Source organism: Bufo gargarizans, chromosome 1, assembly GCF_014858855.1.
Source record: "Bufo gargarizans isolate SCDJY-AF-19 chromosome 1, ASM1485885v1, whole genome shotgun sequence".
NCBI lineage: Eukaryota > Metazoa > Chordata > Amphibia > Anura > Bufonidae > Bufo > Bufo gargarizans.
This window is the reverse complement of record NC_058080.1, coordinates 659,808,973-659,834,192: the sequence shown is the minus strand read 5'-3', so window position 1 is coordinate 659,834,192 and position 25,220 is coordinate 659,808,973. Positions and strand designations below refer to the sequence as shown.

Sequence of the window (25,220 nt, the reverse complement as noted above, 5' to 3'; positions counted from 1 at the left end):
CTTGCCACCTTCCCAGGTTGGGTCTTTGATTTCAACGTCCACCACCTCCTCTTCCATTTCCTCACTCTGGTCATCCTCCTGACTTGTTGACCTAACAAGAACCTCACTTATTGACAACTGCGTCTCATCCTCATCATGAAGCTCTTGAGACACTAATTACGGTTGACTTATTGGAAACTGTGTCTCATCATCATCATCATCATCCACCTTGTGAAACACTAATTGCCATTCCCCACTTTCATCTTTTTCTGACTGTGGATGCTCAAGAGTTTGGGAATCGGTACACAAGATCTCCTCATGTCCCTCTTCAAGTGGGCTTGGCGAGAGGGACAAATCAAGGAATGGCGATGAAAAGAGCTCCTCAGAATATCCGAGTGTGGGATCACTTGTTTGCCAAGACTCTCCATGGTATGGTAGGGGGAAGGAGGATCAGGGTAAGGATTCTGTTGACCAGACTCTTGGCTACTGAGACTGGACTTTGTGGAAGACAGGGTTGTGCTTAACCAACTGGAAGCATTATCTGCTGCAATCCAACCGACCACCTGGTCGCACTGGTGTGACTTCGAGAGTGGTGTCCTGCGCCACCCTGCAAACTGGGACATGAAGCTAGGTATCGTGGATGAGTGTGTTTCTTGTGCTCTGGCAGCAGGCACAGTTTCACCGCACCCAGGGCCACGGCCTCTGCATGCACCATCAGCAGCACGGCCACTTCTCAGTCCCTTACTGCTCGCCTTGCGCATATTAAATTGTATATATGCTTGCAAGTATGTCACACGTACAGTAGCGCAGGTTTTGTAAGTGTATGCGCAAATAAACTGAATGTCACAGATATTTAAGATGCTCAAACGTTATACAGGAGATGTAGCGCAGGTAATGTCACTGTCACCAGCGGCGAAGAAATTAAACTGAATGCCACTCTCTATCTGGCTTTGCACGAGTCGATTGTAAAAATAAAATGTATTAGTATACACTCACCTAAAGAATTATTAGGAACACCATACTAATGCAGTGTTGGACCCCCTTTTGCCTTCAGAACTGCCTTAATTCTACGTGGCATTGATTCAACAAGGTGCTGATAGCATTCTTTAGAAATGTTGCCCCATACTGATAGGATAGCATCTTGCAGTTGATGGAGATTTGAGGGATGCACATCCAGGGCACGAAGCTCCCGTTCCACCACATCCCAAAGATGCTCTATTGGGTTGAGATCTGGTGACTGTTGGGGCCATTTAAGTACAGTGAACTCATTGTCATGTTCAAGAAACCAATTTGACATTATTCAAGCTTTGTGACATGGTGCATTATCCTGCTGGAAGTAGCCATCAGAGGATGGGTACATGGTGGTCATAAAGGGATGGACATGGTCAGAAACAATGCTCAGGTAGCCCGTGGAATTTAAACGATGGCCAGTTGGCACTAAGCGGCCTAAAGTGTGCCCAGAAAACATCCCCCACACCATTACACCACCACCACCAGCCTGCACAGTGGTAACAAGGCATGATGGATACATGTTCTCATTCTGTTTATGCCAAATTCAGACTCTACCATTTGAATGTCTCAACAGAAATCAAGACTCATCAGACCAGGCAAAAAATGTTAAGTCTTCAACAGTCCAATTTTCGTGAGCTCGTGCAAATTGTAGCCTCTTTTTCCTATTTGTAGTAGAGATGAGTGGTACCCGGTGGGGTCTTCTGCTGTTGTAGCCCATCCGCCTCAAGGTTGTGCGTGTTGTGGCTTCACAAATGCTTTGCTGCATACCTCTGTTGTAACGAGTGGTTATTTCAGTCAATGTTGCTCTTCTATCAGCTTGAATCAGAACAGTCGGCCCATTCTCCTCTGACCTCTAGCATCAACAAGGCATTTTCACCCACAGGACTGCCGCATACTGGATGTTTTTCCCTTTTCACACCATTCTTTGTAAACCCTAGAAATGGTTGTGCGTGAAAATCCCAGTAATTTAGCAGATTGTGAAATACTCAGACCGGCCTGTCTGGCACCAACAACCATGCCACGCTCAAAATTGCTTAAATCACCTTTCTTTCCCATTTTGACATTCAGTTTGGAGTTCAGGAGATTGTCTTGACCAGGACCACAACCCTACATGCATTGAAGCAACTGCCATGTGATTGGTTGACTAGATAATCGCATTAATGAGAAATAGAACAGGTGTTCCTAATAATTCTTTAGGTGAGTGTATACAACAATTGACATCTACATTACCCCGCCGCCTTAACAGTGATCCCCACAGCCCCAACCCCTAAAAACTGACCCCCCCTACAGTGCCACGTCTCCTTAAAATGGGACCTCCACAGCAGCCCACCCCCTTAACTTTGACCTTCACAACAGCCTTCCCCTTTAACAGTGAGTTTAACAGCACACCACCCCCTTGACAATGACCTCCACAGGGGCCCGCCCTCTTAACTGTGACCTCCACAGCAGCTTGCCCCTAGGGTGGCTAGAGGTCCAGTTTTAGGCTGGACAGTCTGGCTTTCAGACTCCTTGTCCTCCGTCTGGTGCAGGGCCTGGACAGACACAGGGATGTCCTTTTGAACAGCTCACTCTCCGACAGCAGCACAGTGCTGCAGGGAGAAAGTCACCCTCACTCCCAGCCCTGCAGCTGACAGAAGTTGATTTTTAACTTCATTTTTTCAATCCCTGTTGCCTGAGGAGTGGAAAGGGGCATGGCCTAACCAGATCGGTTGCGTGGCTTTACGGGACCTAGAAGTTGATTTTTAACTTCATTTTTCAATCCCTGTCTGCTGAGGAGTGGGAGGGGGCATGGCCTAACCGGATCGGGGGCATGTCCTTTTGAACAGCTCATTCTAAGACAGCAGCACTTTGCTGTCTGAGTGTGAGCTGCAGGGAGAAAGTCACCGTCCCTCCCACCTCTACAGCTGATGGAAGTTGATTTTTAAAAATTTTTTCAATCCCTGTCGGCTGAGGAGTGGGAGGGGGTGGCCTAACTGGATCAGGGGCGTGGCTTAGCGGGACCTAGAAGTTGATTAAGAAACATTGTGTCAATCCCTGTCGGCTGAGGAGTGTGAGGGGGTGTGGTGTAAGTGGATAGGGGGCGTGTCCTTTTAAACAGCTCACTCTAATACAGCAGCACTTTGCTGTCTGAGTCTGAGCTGCAGGGAGAAAGTCACTGTCCCTCCCACCTCTGGAGCTGACAGAAGTTGATTTTTAACTTCATTTTTTTAATCCCTGTTGGATGAGGAGTGGGAGGGGCGTGACCTAACTGGATCAGAGGCATGGCTTAGTGGGACCTGGGGGCGTGGTTTTAAGTCTGTCTTTTCAGGGTGGCCTGAATGGCCACCCTACCTGCCCCCTGAACTGGCTCTGGGTCACATTACACTGCAAGCAGCGGTAACCCCGAGCCATACTCGGGACCACCATGAGTTAATTTGAACGGCTTAGGGATGGATACGGACAGCACATAGTGTGCTGTCCGCATTTCCGGAGCGCGGCGCGAACTTCCGGCCGCAGCTCCAGAAGTTTGTACCGCTCCAGGTACAAAAGTAATGAAGATATCGTACCGCCAGGGAGGTTAAAGCTGTGAAGCAGTGAAGAAAAATGGCTACAGCAGTGAAGAAAAATGGCTGGGTTGTTATGGAAACCTGGAGTAAAACTATGGCTGTTGAGACTAACGGCCTGCGAGCTTCTATTGGCTGATAAGGGTCATGTGACCAAGCTTCTATTGGCTAATGCATTTTTGGCAATATCTCAGGAATGGTACGCCCTAGAGAGCTGAGACTCGGTCTAAAACCTTCCCGGACACCTGATGTACCTGTGTGCAGAATTTCGTGATTGCAAATGCGACGGTGCGGATTCCTTTAGCGGGCACACAAACATACACACACATACTCAGCTTTATATATTAGATTTACCTGTGTCCTGCTAATATGCCCGCAAGTCAACTGAGGCAAAAGCATAAGGTATTTTGTAGCAAAATTACCATATAATATGGTGTTTTGTCAGTCTAAAATCTCAACAGCTTTGCTTGAACTGTAAGTACAGCGTTTTTTGTTTGTTTTTTTGCATGCAATTCAGCATTTACACCACATGTGGACTAAACATAAGCGTTTTATCAACTGGAATAACTTTTTTTAAATGTTCCTGTGCCTGTGCACTCCTGTTATATACTTCCTATCATGTTCCCTAGGAGGAATCACTGAACTGCCTGTGTACAAGGATCCAAGGAATGGGATTTATCTACTGAGTGTGTGACCACCAGCACTGGACACATTAGGTGGGCATTCTGAGAGGGAAACAAAAGAACACCAGGGGGCACCAAAACAGGTAAGAAAAATCATGTTTTGTATGATCTACTAGAGGAAATTCATATGTAATATGACAACCCCTGTAATTATTTAGTGGGGAGATATGCTTTAAACAATAATCCATGCCCCACTCATTGGCAAATAATTATGAAGATCTTTGTTTCCTTCTTTTAAATCCTCATAAGCTTTATATAGTCATCAAAAATCTACGAGAACGCCACTTGTGCTGCACTTATAATAGTAATGTAACCCCAAGTGTATTGTTATCTAGGAGGTATTAGAGAAGTATTATGCAGTAATCTAGAGATTAACATCTTGTCAGACAGGTTGGCATATTGACATATCTCTCACATTAGTCACTGAGTGATCACAATGTGTCCGTATATATACAGTACTAGTATTTTTGCAGTGGATCAGTCCTCTTCTCCATGGATGCACACCCTGGTGCCAACATAATCTGGGTGAAGAAGCCAAACTTCTTCATTCCCACAATTCAAACCTATTTTTTAACAAAAATAACTGAATAGTTTTTCCATTGGAGGCCCATGCCTACCGTTACCCTGCTACTTCAGATGGCGCCACCCCACTCATCCTGTGTCTGCTACAGTTCCATCACCCCGGCAGCGGGTTCAGGTGCCTGTGTCCTTTGTGTCTATTGGTGATAATCTTCATTGAACCTCACCTCATTCTGCAGTATTGCAAGGGTTAACCCTCCTTTGGTTCTGCAGCTTTTAATGTGTCAATCAGCTCTGCCTAATATACTGTGCTGTTTGTCTCACTCACTGACTGAGCAATCGGTTTACTAGCTTGCGAGATCCTGCAAAGGTGCTATAATCTGCATGTCTGCCCATGTACTGATTTATGCCTGATTACCGGATTCTGACTCTCTGCTGTCTGACCTGTGCCTGATCAACGTACTGAGCTCAGTCCACAGATTGTTGTGGTGCTTGCTGTCAGACCCTCACGATTTCAAATCATGACTTATTGTGAGGAAAGGTTATCAATATCTAGAACCCAGACAACCCCTTTAATATAGAAATTTCAATAACTGAGTACTATCTCCTGGCTCTGGAATATATGCTACTCCAGAATCTTCCCAGACTGAATAGCATGAAAACATAGTAGGGCATTCGTTATGTACAGCCAAAAATCTTCTTTTGATAATTTGGCACCTGTGGTTAGGAAAACGTTTAGCATAAGGGCGTTGGTTTAGTTCCCAACTAGGGAATTCACTTTGTGGTGTTTATAGCTCCTAAGAGTAGAAGACAGACCTATGCAGTAATAGTATATAGACCCCTTGCTTTCCAAAGGCTCATCATAGATTACCATATTTGCCAACACTCCTGAATTTTCAGAGACAGTCCCTAATTTTCAGAGACAGTCCCTGCAGATTTGGATTGTCCTGGGCCAAAATGGGTGTTGCTTATGTAAACCCTGCCCATAAACAGGCGTTCCTACATGGTTTGGGGGTGTTTCTTGAGGTGGGGCCTATATGTCCCGAATTTACTAACTGCAAAGTTGGTAAGTATGGATTCCCTCTTTATGTATATCTTGTAGTTATGAGCCTTGAGGTTCATTGACCTCTGTCCTTTAAATTTAAGTAAGCCATACATTTTTCATAGAGTCCACAGGGTGAGGGAACAGAACACTAACTGGAGTTTGTGCATTAACACTTACATAAAAGGAAAGGCACTTTATTGGGAACCAGTCTGACCATCATTGGCTATTTTAGAGGACATATGAGATTAGTGGATAATGGGTGGGTGGCAATCCATCGCTGATTTAGACCCCATATTTGCCTAAACTCCTGACAGAAGTATCCCCTGGGCTTTGTCGATGGTGGCCCTGTTAATAGCTCCCATATTCCGCAGTCACATTTCTGCAGAATTAATGATGCTTGCAGCTACTTGAACTTCGACACAGCAAATAGATCACAGACAATGGGAAACTCTGGTTTTCACTGGAGCTCCCCTTTGATATTTGCCAAATAAAATAGGATGACGCACTATCTGCAAATCCTCAGTATTAATGTGTTCAATACTCATGCCTGAAGGCCTGGTATAGACGCCAGCTACATGGCGAAATCTGAACACAATCGATGTCACTACATTATAACAGCCAACCTGACCACAAGTATTTCTCCACAGCTCACACAAGGAAAAGAATCTACACGTCACATACTACCTTCTAAAAATACAGCGCACTGTTTCTGTTTCCACCGCAGTCAAATAAAATGATCTGGGGAAGACGGTGAAAAGAAGAATTGAAGATATTATTTTTTTTATCTTTGTTAGTATTAAAGTACAGGGAATTTATACCCAGCAATGTAATGGCATCAAATCGGGTATACCCGCTGCACCAGGTGAGCTGAACCTTTATCTTCCATGGACAGATAATTAACATTATGTGGAAAATAGGAGAGATTGTCACCCTGTAACTTTATTACCGTATTTTTCGCCATATAAGACGCACCTGCCTGGTTTTTGAGGAGGAAAATAAGAAGATTTTTTTTTTTTACCAAAAGGTGTGCTTGTGGTGGGTTTTGAACTAATGGTGGTCTGTGGATGACACTATTATGGGGGGGATCTGTGGATGACACTGTTATGGGGGGGGATCTGTGGATGACACTGTTATGGGGGGGGATCTGTGGATGACTCGGTTATGGGGGGGATCTGTGGATGACACTGCTATGGGGCCGCGATGTATCAGTGCAAAGTAAAAATGGCAGCATTCGCCCCATAAGATGCACTGCCACTGGGGGGAGAAGTGCATCTTATAGGGCGAAAAATACAGTACTTATCTTGGTGCCATGTAATACTATTTTTTTTGTTGTTGAGCTAACACCTTTAAAGGGAATGTTTCATCTGAAAATGATTTATTGTTTAAATTTGAATTTTTTTTATTTTGTGGGGTGTTTTTTTTTGATTTTTTATTTTTTTATTATCCATGTCACTATATTAAATAAAAATGTATATAATCTTGTTATTTTTTAGACTGGCCACCAGGCCTTATAGTAGTTCATGATTTACTGTTCAGTATCATCACAGGTAGAATTGCAATAACAAGTAACACTTCTATATAGATAACACACAATCCACTATTCACAATAGGTGATATCACAGCTTATCTACTCCCTCCTGACCTCTGCACAGGTCACAGCGCATGCCTAGAAAACTCTCCCATAAAAGTCAATGGGGTCCCCTCCTGTCCATTGTGTCTCTGGCAGGAAGTCTTGACATATTTTAAGCCTAGTGGCCAATGTGACAACTGCAAAATTATATTCAAATTTTTTGCATAGATAGTGACATGGAAAATGTAAAAAAAAAAAACACCAAAAATTCTTAAAAAATATGTTAAACATAAAAATGCGATTTAAACAATAAGTCAATTTCTGATAACACATTCCCTTTAAAGCAGAGAGGTTGCTGACTTTTCCTCCAGGGAAACAATTCACTTTTTGCAATCTTCCTATGGATGTAACTGAGAAAAAAACTATTATGCAAAAATCAGTGATACGCACCTTCTATACAGGATATAACGTTGAACCAAAGGAATAACATGACCAAATAGACAACATACTGTGCATGCCCTCTCCTCCTTCCCTGGCTGTCATTGAGGGTTCTCTATCGGCCAAAGCCAGTTTAGGCAGGACATTGAGTTCTTATGGTCGGCAAGTGTTGGATTGCCTACATATCTTCTTATTACTTGAATACAAACCCCAACTCACGGTACAAAGGTGTCTTACATCTCTAGAAAAATCTGCCAAGTTGTACACACAGCTTGTGCAGCTATAATAAATTTGGCGCAGCTAGTTTTCAAGTTAACCTGTCACATTGAACATGGTGTCTGATCTGCAGGCAGCAAGTTATAGAGCTGGAGGAGCTGAGCAGGTCCATATATGGTTTTGTGGGAAATGATTGGGAAGCTTATGACTCCCCAAACCACAGAATTGATAAAGATAATAGATTGGATAACGTTTTACAAACTTCAAGTATATTGTTGAGAAGGACATGCTAAGTCCAATGCTTAGAGTAAAAAAAAACAAAAAAAGATCCACTGCTGGCAGCATCCTTTGTAATTACCGACCAATTACGCCTCAGAAGTTCTTGATGGGAGAAAAGTCCAGAGATGCTGCAGGCCATGGTAGCGCATTTAGGCCACATAGGGCCTGTCATTGTCTTGTTGAAAAGACTCCTAGGACACTTTGGAGAAATGGCTGTACCATTGGTTCCACAACCAAATCAATTCAACAGTGAGCTGTTAGTGTACCTGAACTGAAGACTAGGGGGTCCGACTATATTATGCCTCCCCACACCATAATCCCGGGAGTAGGACTGGTGTGATGTTCCCAAGTGAATGCCTTTTTGGCGTTGCCCACATGGTCTCAAGACCAATCTCTGGCTATCACTGCATCCGAGACTCATTGCTGAAGAAGATAGACCTCCATTCCAGCCTCCATTACCGTCTTTCTGTGCATCTTTATAGCCTTTGAAAGTGGTAGCATAAGTTCACTGGAACACCCGTAGCTGAACTTCAGGCGCGTAGCCCAATGTTGTGCAAATATCTTCTGATAGTTTGTGTAGACACAGTTTCTGGATGTGACATCCAGTTTCACTTGCAGTACAGAATGAATGAGTAAACGTTGAGCAGAGCTGACAGTGCAAAACGATCTGCCGGAGTGATAAACCAAGGTCTCTCAGTTCAAGGATTCTGCCCTTCTTAGTTTCCGACAAGAGGCGATAACTGGCACACCGAAGAACAGGAGGCATCACACAATCATCCCACAAGACTTGATCTGATTTTTAAGGCTTCATGTGGCTAAAAAAACTTTGCCTTCAATCTGGCTTTTATGTCCCTCCCACATGCCACAGATTGGAGCTAGGTGCTTGAAAATGTCATAATTTGCAGATCTTAGCGACACCTACTGCTTCCTTGATTTGCACAGATTTATGGTTTTACGTTTTGGTGTTGCAATATCAGTGTTGAGGAGTATATATATATCAATCAGCTCAGCTCCTTCTGCTCTATAACATGCTGCTCACAGATAGGACTGCATGTAAAATGTTAAAGGTCCCCTTTAAACTGTCCACATTTAAGACAGTAATAATAAACCTATATTGTGTCATTAAAGCAGTATTCTTGTACTATAACAGTGATTACTGGAATGGGACAAACTACATTACCACAGATAACTGTTAGGGAGCCAGATGGTCCTGAAGTTTGGTCTCCCAGAAATCAATTACTGATGGCCTATCTTATGGATCTGTCATCAGTTATGGCCCCAAAGAAACCCCTAAAAGAGAACCTGTCACCACAAAATGAAGTACTGCATTTTTCGCTTTATAACACACACTTTTTCCCCCCAAAAGTGTGGGGGAAATGGCAGTGCGTCTTATAAAGTGAATACTAGTGAGCACTTTAATTATGGAAGCACTCACTAGTATGCATTAGGTGCCGGGAGTGAAGTGAAGCGCTGCGAGTGCTTCCTGTACTCACCCTCCCTGGTCTTCCTCCCTGGGGTCGCGGGTGCACTGTCCGGACCACGTACAGCATCAGGATGTAGTGCACTGCACTATGAACAGACACTGCACGCAGTCAGATGACTGTGCAGCGCCGGCCAGAGAAGACAGGGTAGTGCAACTGCTGGAGAGACTGCTGGACCTGGAGTGGAGCCGCAGCGCAGGAGAGATAAAATAAGTTTTTTTTGTGATGTCCTGATATGGGGGTCTGATGTAATGTCCTGATATGGGGGTCTGATGTAATGTCCTGATATGGGGATCTGATGTAATGTCCTGATATGGGGGTCTCATGTGACGTCCTGAGATGGGGGTCTCATGTGATGTCCTGATATGGGGGTCTGATGTAATGTCCTGATATGGGGATCTGATGTAATGTCCTGATATGGGGATCAGATGTAATGTCCTGATATGGGGGTCTAATGTAATGTCCTAATATGGGGGTCTGATGTGATATCCTGTTATGGGGGTGTGATGTAATGTCTTGGGGGGTCAGATCTGAGGATTTGATATGGGGGTCTGATCTGAGAGTTTTATATGGGGGTCTGATCTGAGGATCTGATACGAGGTCTGATGAAAAATATATTTTTCTTATTTTCCTCCTTTAAAACCTGGGGTGCGTCTTATCAACAGGTGCTTCTTATAAAGCGGAAAATACGGTAAATGAAGTGCAAACTGTAGGAATCATGTTATAGAGCAGGAGAAGCTGAGCAGATGGATATATAGTTTTATGGCTCAGTGGTTAGCACTGTTGCCTTGCAGCACTAAAATCCTAGATTTAAATCCAGTGAAGGACAACATCTGCATGGAGTTTGCATGTTCTCCCTGTGTTTGCGTGGGTTTCCTCCCACACTCCAAAGATGTACTTATAGGGAATTTAGACTGTGAGCTCCGCTGGGAACAACAATTGATGATAATGTCTTTAGAGTGCTGTGGAATATATCAGTGCTATATAAGTGAGTCAAATAAATAAAAATATTCAATAAAACTTGTATTTTATACATTTATATCTCTACTCTTTCTGAACTCAAGACAGCCCATTCAGCTATTACCTGTGCTTGATAGCATGTTTTGTGTAAAGTGTGTCTAATTCAAGTGTTATTGGAGCTTTTCTAAATATACATCACTACATCTGCTCCGCTCCTCCTGCTCTATAACATGTTGCCTGCAGATTGTACAGCATTTTGTGGTGACAGCGTCTCTTTAATGGAATTGCTCCTGTTAGTGACCAAAGCATTCTGTATATTGGGCAGCGAAGTGTTCCCCTCGGCAGACAACAGACTACATATAGGACTGCTGTAAAACTGTTCTGCAGAAGGAGAAAATGACATTTCAAACACTTCTCTTTCATAGACTGCAAAACATATTTCCTTAGATACCATGAAAGTGAGGGCTCTGATACCTGGGCTGACCCCGAAACATCTACATGGTAGCTGGGGGGCCCTAATACAGATTTTGCATTGGAGGACAGGAACATCAGGTTACCCCTCAGTTAACTAGCACAGGAGTTCTGAACTGTAGAACACCCAACCCCTTCCTGTATTCAATAGGGGGCATCTGTTCCTTGGGTGATATTAAAGGGGTTGTGCAGACTGTATATATTGATGACCTATCTTCAGGATAGGTCGTCAATATCTGATCGGCGGGCAGCTGACTACCAGCACCCCCGCCGATCAGCTGTTTAAAGAGGAGGTAGCGCTCCATGCGAGCGTCGCTTCCTGGTGATTACACTACCCTTCATCTTCATTACTTGAATGAAGCGAGTGCTTGTAATTACACTACGCTGATGCTCCACAGGCACATGGAGCGCCGCCTACTCTTCAAACAGCTGATCGGTGGGGGTGCCAGGTGTTAGACCCCCACCGATCTGATATTGATGACCTATCCTGACCATAGGTCATCAATATAAACTGTTTGCACAACCCCTTTAAAGCCCATTTATACATAACAAATAGACAGGGTGGGCCATTTATATGGATACACCTTAATAAAATGGGAATGGTTGGTGATATTAACTTCCTGTTTGTGGTACATTAGTATATGTGAGGGGGGAAACTTTTCAAGATGGGTGGTGATCATGGCGGCCATTTTGAAGTCGGCCATTTTGAATCCAACTTTAGTTTTTTCAATAGGAAGAGGGTCGTGTGACACATCAAACTTATTGGGAATTTCACAAGAAAAACAATGGTAGAAATGCTAGCACAGGCTTCCAGTATCCGTAGTTTCAGGTGCTGCACATCTCAGTATCTTCACAGCATAGACAATTGCCTTCAGATGACCCCAAAGATAAAAGTCTAAGGGGGTCAGATCGGGAGACCTTGGGGGCCATTCAACTGGCCCACGACGACCAATCCACTTTCCAGGAAACTGTTCATCTAGGAATGATCGGACCTGACACCCATAATGTGGTGGTGCACCATCTTGCTGGAAAAACTCAGGGAACGTGCCAGCTTCAGTGCATAAAGAGGGAAACACATCATCATGTAGCAATGTTGCATATCCAGTGGCCTTGAGGTTTCCATTGATGAAGAATGGCCCCACTATCTTTGTACCCCATATACCACACCATACCATCAATTTTTTGGTTCCAACAGTCTTTGAGGGATCTATCCAATGTGGGTTAGTGTCAGACCAGTAGCGGTGGTTTTGTTTGGTAACTTTAGCATTCACATAAAAGTTTGCCTCATCACTGAACAAAATCTTCTGCTTAAACTGAGGGTCCTGTTCCAATTTTTGTTTTGCCCATTCTGCAAATTCAGTGCGCCGATCTGGGTCATCCTCGTTGAGATGCTGCAGTAGCTGGATTATTGACAATCCAACACATTGCATTGACAATCCAACACAATGGGCAACACATTGAACACATTTTATAAGTGGTCAGAAACTTGTAAATAACTCATGAAAGAATAAATTTACGTTAAAACCAAGCACACCCTTGTTTTTCTTGCGATATTCCCGATAAGTTTGATGTGTCACATGACCCTTTTCCTATTGAAAAAACAAAAGTTGGATTCAAAATGGCCGACTTCAAAATGGCCGCCATGTTCACCACCCATCTTGAAAAGTTTCCCCCCTCACATATACTAATGTGCCACAAACAGGAAGTTAATATCACCAATCATTCCCATTTTATTAAGGTGTATCCATATAAATGGCCCACCCTGTAGTTAGCAGCCATCTGTTTCCCAAGGCGATTGATAAAATTATTCTGTGCTGATAAAAATCATCGCAGTATCAGTAACTGTGACCTGTCTGACATGTACAGTCCATATGAGCGATGATTGCCCTGTTGGAAAGGGGGATGCGTTTGAACCATTATATCAGTAAATGGGCCTTGAGAGAATGACCAGTGCAGATCTGTCTAATTTTACTCGCCAAATAAAACCAGTCAGATTTGATCTGTGACCGTATTATATCAAAGATGGCAGGCTATAACCAGTACACGAGGAGTGATGACCTATGCAGTAACTTATTGTGTCCGTTACCATTAATTACTGCTTTCTATTATCATCTCAACAGGATTATGACACGTTCTCTGTCTCAACAGAATGGGATTCTAGGAGATCTGTGACATTTCAGGAAGAAAGAGGTGAAAGTTCAAAACCAGATTGATAAAAGGGATATCCCAAGATTAATGTACAAAATTAAAGGAGACAATAGTAAATGACGATCTCTTTCTAACAAACCTGGAACCAGCCCTGTACCTCACATGGATCCAGAGATCTCCCCATTCATTGCTCCAATTGTTCTCCTAGATTTATTTCAGGGTGGCAGCTCAGGGGGCGTGTCCCTTCTCAGGGGATATGCTCTTTCTTAAAGGGTTTTTCTCATCTCAGACAATGGGGGCATATCGCTAGGATATTTTCTGATAGGTGTGGGTCCCACCACAATGAGAACGGAGCAAGGGAAATGAACGGAGGGCGCACTGCGCATGCGCAGCCGCCCTCCATTTATTTCTATGGGGCTGCCGAAAATAGCCGAGCACTGGCTCGGCCATTGCCATCTGCCCCATAGAAATGAATGGGAGCATGGGCTGTGCATGCACGGTGCGCTCCCATTCACTTCTATGGGAACAGCGCTTGGTGGTGGACGGACCCCGGGAAATCCGGGGTCCTCCAGCCACAGCGCTCCCCGCTTCATTCTCCTTGTAGGTGCGGTTCCCAGAGGTTGGACCCGCACCTATCAGACAATAGGGGGCATATCCTAGCGATATGCCCCCATTGTCTGAGATGGGAATGCCCCTTTAAGAGTTGGATTCTTTCTAATGCAGTTCTTTCCCTATCACAGCTCAGTGAGTGTGTTCTTTCCCAGGGGCATGTTCTTTTTGCTGCAGCTCTTTCTCTATCGTAACTCAGGGGGGCTTGTCCTTTCTCAGGAGATGTGTATTTTCTCATGGGTTGCGTCCTTTATTCTACAGCTCTTTCCCTATCACAGCTCAGTGGTTGTGTCTTTTCTCAGGGGCAGGTCCTTTCTGCTGCAGCTGTTTCCCTATCACATCTCAGGTGGGCATGTTCTTTCTCGGGGGCATGTGCTTTCTGCTGCAGCTCTCTCCCTGTAAGGGCTCATTCAGACGGCCGTTTGCTGTCCGCAAAAATACGGATTGCATTCTGTTTTTTTGCTGATCCATAGACTTCAATAGGGCCATGTACTGATTTTCACAGGACGTGTTTCATTTTTTTGCTGAGCCGTGCAATGGAAGAAAAGGGCCCCATAGAAGTAAATGGGACAGCATCTAATCCGCAAAAAAACGGATCCGCATTTTTATGGACAGCATACGGCCGTCTGAATGAGCCCTAACTGTTATAGCTTCTACCAGTAGATAGGGCTGGTGGCAGTTAAAGGATGGAACTGAGCATGTGCAACCACCTAAGCAATGTTACGGAGTTGGACAGAGAAATAAGGAGAAGAACAAACAGCAGGTGGCGCTATACCGATAAATGTTATTGATTAACTTAGTGGCTATATAAAAAAGTTTCTTTAAATTATGTACCATAACAAAACTATCGAGATCTAGTTGCTGGTTTAAAAATTTATAATTTTTTGTTGGACAACCCCTTTAATGTTTATATAAAGCAGCTAATGCTGGAAATAATCCAAGGGATTATAGAGTGAATATTAGATTCATTAAAGTCATCAAATCTAGAGAAAATGTGGCAAAAACTCATTCAGATACCAATGGCCAGCCATAAATAATAACCCCTTGAGGGATGATAATCAATCTCTTGATTTTAGTGTCAGTTTATAGGCTCACCTTCTGAATTCCCTCTGAGCAGGTGCGGACTTTACCACCACATAAACCAAGCAAAGGCTTGGACCCCCAAAGATCAGGGGAAAGGCCGCAAGCAGTTGACTGAAAAATAAAAACTAAAGGGGTATCCATAAAGTAGCAAATGGAAAGGGGTAGTCCAGACTTACATACCAGAAAATGTTATTTTTCCACTGGGTTCACATCACATTTTTCCCATCCGTTTGACGTATACAAAATACATACACGTTGAACAGATGCCTCAGACTGACGCCATACAGTGGCATCCATTCACCATAGGGTTCCACTGTAAAAAACAAAACATATACTTTTTTTACTGGAATGTGCAGGATACAAGAACGTGGTGTACTGCGTTTTTGCATCCTTTTTTTCTAACGTATACATCAAACGGAGTCATAAAACGCGATGTGAACCCAGCCTAATGGTTACCTTCTACTAAGTATGGCCTGTCTATCATTCCAGATGGTAATTATTGCTTTAGAAGAAGATGTTTCTGTATCACTGGAGTCGTAGTCCTCACCCTGGGAGCCATCTCTGCTATTATCACATTAGGAGTCATCTATGGAATACCAGGAAATCAAAGTAAAAATCTGTGTTTTTTATATTTGAATGTACAGAAAATCAATTGTATTATATTACCATTTATCAACTACCAACCTGAGCTACAATAGATTATGGTATGGTACCAGGGGTGTATCTATCACAAGGCAAACAAGGCATTTGCCTAGAGCGGCACTTGCCAATGGGGCGGCAAAATGCCTTGTTTGCTTAGTGATAGTTACACAATATGCTAAATATTTTTTTTGCCCCTTGTCCGATCCGATCCTTCACTATGCGAGCGGCATCGCCGGCGCCACCTAGTGAAGGAGTTGAAAGACTTACTTCCTCCTCCTCCTGACTTCCTCCCGACCTCCCCTGCCTTTTGCGTCCGCGCGTTAGGGGGGTGCCCGAGTTTAGTCTCGCCTAAGGCAGCACAAAACCAAGATACACCACTGTATGGTACTCAACTATTGTAACTCTCGCTTGACTTCTAATTTTCACTAATGACAGGTCACCCAGTATGCAACATGATAGGGTACATTAATATATCCAACAACCCCAACTCCAATACTGAGCTTCGGACATCTCCACGTAATGTGGATCCAATTCGCATCCCTTTCTCCAGACTTATTACATATCAGTTGTCGTTAGCTTACATTACATTGTTTTGGACTCGGGGGGACGGGGGACATGGTATTGGATGTCTATGAAATTGTCTTCGGTAAAGGAATGGCTTAATTGTGTCTCCAGGTGTATCTTGACTAATTTAAAGGGAACCTGTCATCCACTTTAGGCTTCCCTCACTGAAGGCCGCATAAAGTAGTGACAGACATGCTGAGCTCAGCGATGTGTCACTCATGAGCTGAAAGTAAGTGGTTGCCGAGAACCAGCATCTTAATCATTACAGCCCAGTACTGGAAAAGAGTCATGGCCACCTGAGAAGAGTCCTGGTTATTCAAGAGTTCCTGCGCTCCCTGCTATCTGCTGATGATATACAGTTTTCTCCTTAGGAGTGGACTGACAATAATCAGCACGTTGCAGGGAGAGCAGGAACTCATGAATAACCAGGACTCTTCTCAGGTGGCCGTGACTCTTTTCCAGGCCAAGGTTGCAATGATTATGATGCTGGGTCTCGCCAACCACTTACTTTTAGTACATGTTTCTTAAACTACTTCATGCTACCCTCAGTGACAGGTTCCCTTTAGTTTGTTCTGGTACGGAAAAAGATAAAAAATCGATATCAACATATGTTTAAAATATTGCGTAAACATCATTAGTATACATAAGCTTCTGCGTACATTATATATATACCAAAGGTATATATAAGACCAAAAATAAAGGTATTCTCCAGTTTGGAAAACCCAGTTTTATATATTCCTCTCGGGGGGGGGGGGGTTCATTCTTAGGTTCCTAATCTCTAGGTCAAAGTGGAGAGCTTCTACAAAGAGTGTCTCTTGCTCCGGAGGACCTGTCTTGTCCTGCATTATACAGACAACCCATTGATTTCAATCAGTGTAATGTTTAATTTCCCCTGTGGAGACGCTGCAGGGTAATTGAACACTTCCTGTCAGGCTACAAAGATGGCACAGTTCTTGTCCCCAACTGGGTTCACAGTCCAACATTCTTATCTTCAGTTTTACAGAAAGCTAATGGACCTGTATTGATAAGGATCTTCTTTACATACTACAGTACATGTGGCATTTACTACATGGTCATTTTATTTCCAATTTGTCTAACTTCCGGTCGTCTTATTTTTTTCTCTTCCGCCAGGTTTTCTTACACGTGAGTGTAAAGCATCCTCAGGCCAAGCTGGCTTCCTATGTGATGACAGAACCACATGCATTGTAGCCTCGGCACTATGTGACGGGAAAGTGGACTGCGGACATGGGGAGGATGAATCTACAAGATACTGCGGTTGGTTTGACAGTATTTAGTGACTGTTTAGAAATAGAAAATGTTGGCTGAGTGCAGCAGGCATAAAGTGAGTGCCTGTAAGTACTGACCGAAGGGTGGGAGAAGCCCAAGGCAGAGGTTTCATAGTGCATCCCACTAGCCTTTGCCCCATTATAATCTATGGGTTTGTTAAAAAACACGGATGCGGCACTGAGCATTGTCCATGGAATATGGATGACACGGAGGGCAAAAAAAGACACACGGACCAAACATGGATCCCTCATGAATGAACCACTGACCATCTTGTCACTGGTGTCATCACATACATGTATGTGAGAATATGGCCTTAGACAGTGCATTCAGTTGGCAGGAGAGAGAAATTTTGTTTTGTGATAAGACCATTAAAGGGGTTTTAAGAGACTTTAACTGATGACCTAGCGTGATACCAAGCACAGCCGCTATACAATGCACGACCAGTGCCTTCTCAAACAGCTGATTCGCAGGGTCTCGGGTGTCGGACCCCACCTTCAGATACTGATTACTTATACAGAGGATAGGTCATCAATATTACAGTCTTGGAAAATCCTTTTAATTGCGCCCTTGCCTCAGTGGTGTCCTAGAGTTGCGCCTGCCTAGGTCCTAACTTTGTCTTTTGCAATGCTGCCCTAGACAACTACTTACTCCATCATCTCCCAGTTTTTAGAATTGTTTTCATGTTTTATTGGCAGTAGCTGTCAGGGGTGGACTGGGAACTTAAAGTGGCCCGGGAAAAAATACTAAAAGTGGCCCTCTTTTGTAGTTGGGTCCAAATTGATGGCAGTCAGAGCCAGCAATACCATATTGTGGCACATTATACCTCCCCAACAGAGCCAAATACTACAGTCCATCACAAAATACTGCCAGCAGCACAAAATACATCCTGAAAATCTTCCACTGGCCAGTGGCCATGAGGAGGGCTCAGGCAGCCCCCTGGGCATCGGCCCACCGGAAAATCTCCCTGTAAGGTCTATGGCCAATCCTCTCCTGGTAGCATTTAAGATCAGTGATGGCCAGTTTGCAGAACATGTTCTCAGAATTGCCTGCTCCCGATGACTGCATTTGTTTCAGACCGGCTCACGGCGCAGGCACAGGTAAGGGCTTACCTGTGCATTGCCGGACTTGTGAGTTAAGATGGCAGCCCGCATGTGTTTGTTGGCGAACACTGCGAACTGGCCATCGCTGTTTAAGATGCCACTATCAGCAAGGTTTTGGGTGTTAGTCAATGTTTTGCAGGTCTGTCATCCTCAGCGCTTCCGTCACATCCTTTTCATAAGGTCTGTGGATGTGGCAAAAAGATCAGGGGGCAGTACGCTGGCCCTCTGCATCCACTGCTAAGCGTTCACTGGCCTCTTAGTCTTTGTTTGCCTATTGTTCTCAGCTTTAACGTCAGAAAACAGTGCTGCATGCCTCGGCCCAAACCGCGGATCCACCAAAAATGGAAGCCGCCCCTGTGCTTTCCGCAATTTGCGGAACGGTCGCCTGTCAATATAAATGCCTATTCTTGTCCGCAAAGCGCGGACAAGAATAGAACAGGTTATATTTTTTTTTTGCGGGGCCGCGGAATGGAGCAACGGATGCGGACAGCACACGGAGTGCTGTCCGCATCTTTTGCGGCCCCATTGAAGTGAATGGGTCCGCATCCAAGCCGCCAAAACAGAGGCTCGGATGCGGACCCAAACAACGGCCGTGTGGATGAGGCCTTATAGATGCCTGCATTTGAAGTACCCGTCTCGTGATAATATCATTCTCAGTTCCTACGGCACATGCATTTTCACCTTTTGGACCAGCCTGATTTTATTTTTTTTCATTCAAACAGGGAATGTACCAAACAGTCTTCCAGAAGGCTTGGTATTCAAGTGTGCAAACAAGAGATCGTGGACCTACATTGATAAACTTTGTGACAACAAGAACGACTGCGGAGACTGCTCCGATGAAACAGGTATCACTAATGTCAACACATCCCAAAGCGTATGCAGCCACAATCAAGTCTAGCATCAGTTTAGACAATGTCAGGCCGTGTACTGGCAAGAAGTATGAGAACATACCTTAGGCGTCATGCATATGGCCGTTGTCTCGGTCCACATCCGCACTGCGGCTCGGATCCGGACCCATTCACTTCAATGGGGCCGCAAAAGATGCGGACAGCACTCCGTGTATTGTCCGCATCCGTTGCTCTGTTCTGTGGTCCGCAAAAAAAAAAAATAACCTGTCCTATTCTTGTCCATTTTGCGGACAAGAATAGGCAGTTATATCAATGGCTGTCCGTGCCGTTACGCAAATTACACGGGTTCCATCCGTGTTTTGCGCGTGCATGAGGCCTTACTGAAATAGTTCCGGGAGGAATAAAAGAGCAAGGTCACAATGCATAATTATTTTATGGAAAGGGGGAAGGGGGGTACAATTATCTACTAAAAACCACAATGTTTTAAAATATTTTTACCAAAAAATCTATGCTCCATGTTTTATAGCCCACCTATATATTCAGATGAGTAGCCTCTCTGCTTACACCTCTACAGGTCCTTCTAAAAAACCTAGCATATTGTGATAAAGTTCATTATTTTCTGTAATGTACTGATAAACATTAGACTTTCATATATTTTAGATTCATTACACACCAACTGAAGTAGTTCAAGCCTTTTATTGTTTTAATATTGATGATTTTGGCATACAGCTCATGAAAACCCAAAATTCCTATCTAAAAAAATTAGCATATCATGAAAAGGTTCTCTAAACGAGCTATTAACCTAATCATCTGAATCAACTAATTAACTCTAAACACCTGCAAAAGATTCCTGAGGCTTTTAAAAACTCCCAGCCTGGTTCATTACTCAAAACCGCAATCATGGGTAAGACTGCCGACCTGACTGCTGTCCAGAAGGCCATCATTGACACCCTCAAGCAAGAGGGTAAGACACAGAAAGAAATTTCTGAAGGAATAGGCTGTTCCCAGAGTGCTGTATCAAGGCACCTCAGTGGGAAGTCTGTGGGAAGGAAAAAGTGTGGCAGAAAACGCTGCACAACGAGAGGAGGTGACCGGACCCTGAGGAAGATTGTGGAGAAAGACCGATTCCAGACCTTGGGGGACCTGCGGAAGCAGTGGACTGAGTCTGGAGTAGAAACATCCAGAGCCACCGTGTACAGGCGTGTGCAGGAAATGGGCTACAGGTGCCGCATTCCCCAGGTCAAGCCACTTTTGAACCAGAAACAGCGGCAGAAGCGCCTGACCTGGGCTACAGAGAAGCAGCACTGGACTGTTGCATGTCATTTGGAAATCAAGGTGCCAGAGTCTGGAGGAAGACTGGGGAGAGGGAAATGCCAAAATGCCTGAAGTCCAGTGTCAAGTACCCACAGTCAGTGATGGTCTGGGGTGCCATGTCAGCTGCTGGTGTTGGTCCACTGTGTTTTATCAAGGGCAGGGTCTATGCAGCTAGCTATCAGGAGATTTTGGAGCACTTCATGCTTCCATCTGCTGAAAAGCTTTATGGAGATGAAGATTTCATTTTTCAGCACGACCTGGCACCTGCTCACAGTGCCAAAACCACTGGTAAATGGTTTACTGACCATGGTATTACTGTGCTCAATTGGCCTGCCAACTCTCCTGACCTGAACCCCATAGAGAATCTGTGGGATATTGGGAAGAGAAAGTTGAGAGACGCGAGACCCAACACTCTGGATGAGCTTAAGGCCGCTATCGAAGCCTCCTGGGCCTCCATAACACCTCAGCAGTGCCACAGGCTGATTGCCTCCATGCCACGCCGCCATGCCACGCCGCATTGAAGCAGTCATTTCTGCAAAAGGATTCCCGACCAAGTATTGAGTGCATAACTGAACATAATTATTTGAAGGTTGACTTTTTTGTATTAAAAACACTTTTCTTTTATTGGTCGGATGAAATATGCTAATTTTTTTAGATAGGAATTTTGGGTTTTCATGAGCTGTATGCCAAAATCATCAATATTAAAACAATAAAAGGCTTGAACTACTTCAGTTGGTGTGTAATGAATCTAAAATATATGAAAGTCTAATGTTTATCAGTACATTACAGAAAATAATGAACTTTATCACAATATGCTAATTTTTTTAGAAGGACCTGTATATATCCACCATATTTTGGCTTTAGAGATTATGGGGGTCATTTACTATTCTGAAATACAGCTAAATAAGGCGCATTTCAGCTGAAGATGGCGGCGCAACAGTTAGTTGCACCACTATCTGCTACTTTGCCCTGCTCACGCCAAGTCTAAAATTGTGGGCACGGCGTGGATGGGGAAGGGGACAGGCCGGCAGGCCCGTCTCATTCATCATCTTCTATACCTGGTTTAGGCGTAGAAAATGGTCTAAATGTAAGACAGCAAGGAAGCGGTCTTACATCTAGAACTGGCGCTGGATGCGCCGATGTTATGGAGAGGCCGATGCCTCTTCACAACTTTGGCGGATCCTCAGCCAGTGATGGAGCTTTTTTAAGGCCGGCATTTAAAACGCCGGTCTTTATAAATGAGCCCCTATATCTTCATTTGGCATACAGGAGTCTATAAGAGTCCATTCACACGTCCGTATGAATGGGTCCGCATCCGTTCCGAATTAAGTGGACAGCACACAGTGTAGTGCCGTAGTTCCGTTCCGCGGCCCCGCAAAAAAGATAGAGCATGTCCTATTCTTGTCAGCAGCCACAGACAAGAATAGGCATTTCTATCATAGGGCCAGCCATGTGCGGTCCGCAAAATGTGGAATGCACATGGCTGGTGTCCGTGTTTTGCGGATCCACAATTTGCAGACCGCAAAACACTTGTGGACGTGTTAATGGACCATTAGGGATATCCCATAGGCCTCTTTCACACGACCGTATGGCTTTTTCAGTGTTTTGTGGTCCGTTTTTCACAGATCCATTGTTCCGTTTTTTGTTTCCATTTCTGTTCCGTTTTTCCGTATGGCATATACAGTAATTACATAGAAAAAATTGGGCTGGACATAACATTTTCAATAGCTGGTTCCGCAGAAACGGATGCATTTCAGTATGTGTTCTGTTTTTTTTTGCTGACCCATTGACTTGAATCGAGCCACGGAACGTGATTTGCGGGCAATAATAGGACATGTTCTATCTTTCAACGGAAAAGGAATGCATACGGATACATTCCGTTTTTTTTCCCCGGAACTGTTGAAAAGAATGGTTCCGTATACGGAATGCAAAAAACGGTTGTGTGAAAGAGGCCTTAGGCCCATGCATACGGCTATATTTTTAATCTGCATTTATTTGCGGAAGGGATATAGACCCATTCATTTCAAAAAGTCAGTTTGAAGACAATGATCGGACATTTCTAAAGGAGGTTAAAATAAAATGGCGGCATGCACACTGCTGGTGTCTGTGTTTTGCAGATCTGCGGACCGATAACACATTTGGTGTGTATGAGGCCTAAGGCAGCTGGTCAAACATTGCAGACCCTGGAGCCAAAAGGCAAAGCCCACATTCAATAATAACTTCGTAGACAGTAGATTTTAATTGGCTGAACACTTGAAGCGTCAGGATCACCCTGTGTCTTCATACACACGTGTTTCATAACTATATTCTATTTTCCAGCACTTCGCTGCCCTCCGTGTCCAGGCTGGAGATGTAACACGGTCTTCTTCACGGATTGTGACTGCATCCCAAACACCCGCTGTAATGATAGCATTCAGGACTGCATAGACTGGAGCGATGAAACCTCTTGTCTTTGAGACTGCACAATACAGACTATTCAATGATGGAAGACCCTTGGGAATGGTCAACCTGTCAGCCTTAGAACAGCTTTGCTTCCATCGTAGCACAACTCATACACTGCTCACCAAAACGAGGACGACCAAACATTTTCTACAGGGAGTGCAAACTGTCTCAAGTGTCCCGCTATTATTCCTCCAGTGTAATATGTGGGAATCGTTCAGGACTTGTGACCATGATGAATGCGATCCTGCACATACAGCCACGACCCTAAAGGGCTGGTATTAGAAAACCACTTCTGTTTCCTTCCAGGAGGAGCGCCACACTCATCTATGGGCCGAGTCTGCTATTACAACTTGGCTTGAAGGGTAAAAAGCAGGCTGGATATTTAAGTTACTGTATTTCACCTGCTGAATATGGTTAATATGAAGGAACATTAAAAGACAAACACTAATTGCCGGGATGAGGTGGGTGGGCGTCTTCTAATCGATGTCATGCTTGTCCTCCAACAATCTGACCTCTAGGATTAGTTGCTGGAGCAGGTTCGTCACCGCTGACTAAGGCCTCTTGCACACGAACATTGTGCATCTGTTACCTGCATTGGGGGCAGCTATTTAGTCCCCAATGCACGGGCAACGTCCGTGCGGTGGCCGGGAAGGATCGAGACCCATTCAACTTGAATGGGTCCGTGATCCATCCGCATCACATAAAAATAGAACATGTTCTATTTTTTTGCAGTGCGGAGGCACAGACAGAAAAACCACGGAAGCACTGCGTAGTGCTTCCGATCCGTGATTGCGGACCCATTCAAGTGAATGGGTCCACATCAGTGATGAGGAGTGCACACGGGCCGCAATACGGCCACACACCATTTGTGCGCAAGAGGCCTAAGATTGTAAGCACTTGTGAACTGAGCCCTCATTTGAGTTGTTGACTTGTTTGTTGCTATGTTATTTATGACTGATTGTACATGGACCCCGATTGTAAAGCGCTGTGGAATATGTTGGCGCTATATACCATATTTTTCGCTTTAAGATGCACCCCAGGTTTAGACAACAGAAAATTAGGAAATATATTTTCTAGGTCTTCTTTGAAGGGAATGTTTATTGAATTGGAGGGGGTCAAGGTCCGTAACTTTGGGGTGTAGGAGGCGGGGGGCAATAGTTTGGTCAGCTCCTGTTACCCTTAGGGCTCATTCACAACTGCACCACGTTGTGCGCTCCACAAATCACAGATGCCGCCTATGTGCGTTTCACAATTTGCAGAACAGAATGGGCAGCCCATTATCGAAATGAATATTCTTGTTCACAAAACGGACAAGAATAGGATATGTTCCATCTTTTTTGCAGGGCCACAGAACGGAGCAACATGTGCTGTCTGCATCTTTTGAGACCCCATTGTAATGAATGGGTCCGTATCAATGCTGCCAAATTGCAGCCCATGACGCGAACGGGCCTCCCTAGCACGGGTGATGCTAGGGAGGCTTGTTATCGTCGCGGCATGCTATTAGCTGCCCCCCCGTGCAACAGGGAGATGCAGCAGCCACCATGCCAGTATGAGAGGTGACGCAGGTGTCAGGGAGCGAGGCAAGTACAATCTGTGTGAGGGGCCTGGATGTATGGGGTGCATTATAGAACTTTGATAACCCCTTTAAATATACCTATCCAAATAAATGTGTCTCCAGTCATGGCTGTGGTGCTAGATTATTTTTAGGTATTTGTCTGACACACAGCTCTGCTACACAAACACTAATAAAAACTCAGATTTCCCTACACTAGTGCCGGCCGTATAGTTTTCCTGCTCCTGGGCTCCTCCCACTAATGACATCATTAATGGTCCTGAAAGAGGACCTTTCATCAGTTTAGCCATAGTCCAGGACATTTTTTTCCTCCGTCCCAATAGCCACTTGGGAGTTGTTATAGGAGGGGTAATTGTGCCCTTTAAATAAAAAGTCAGCTCTAAGTTCAGCAAATATTACAAGCCTCGTTGACACA

The 25,220-nt window shown here is 44.4% G+C and overlaps 1 protein-coding gene across 1 annotated transcript; it reads left to right on the top strand.

Moving 5' to 3' along the window:
- Positions 1-16,292: 16,292 nt before the first annotated feature.
- LOC122929312 (low-density lipoprotein receptor class A domain-containing protein 1-like) lies at positions 16,293-23,545 on the top strand. The gene is made up of 4 exons (XM_044282834.1): positions 16,293-16,323; positions 17,373-17,516; positions 19,351-19,473; positions 23,110-23,545. The coding sequence occupies exons 1-4, from the start codon at positions 16,293-16,295 to the stop codon at positions 23,244-23,246; spliced, it is 435 nt and encodes a 144-aa protein (XP_044138769.1). The 3' UTR covers positions 23,247-23,545.
- The last annotated feature ends 1,675 nt before the right edge of the window (positions 23,546-25,220 follow it).

Excerpts from the sequence above, each read along its gene's own strand:
- LOC122929312 (XM_044282834.1), top strand. The coding sequence starts at position 16,293 with ATGGTATTGGATGTCTATGAAATTGTCTTCG. Across the intron at positions 17,517-19,350 it reads TGAATCTACAAGATACTGCG|GGAATGTACCAAACAGTCTT; the intron begins GTTGGTTTGACA and ends TCATTCAAACAG. Across the intron at positions 19,474-23,109 it reads AGACTGCTCCGATGAAACAG|CACTTCGCTGCCCTCCGTGT; the intron begins GTATCACTAATG and ends TCTATTTTCCAG.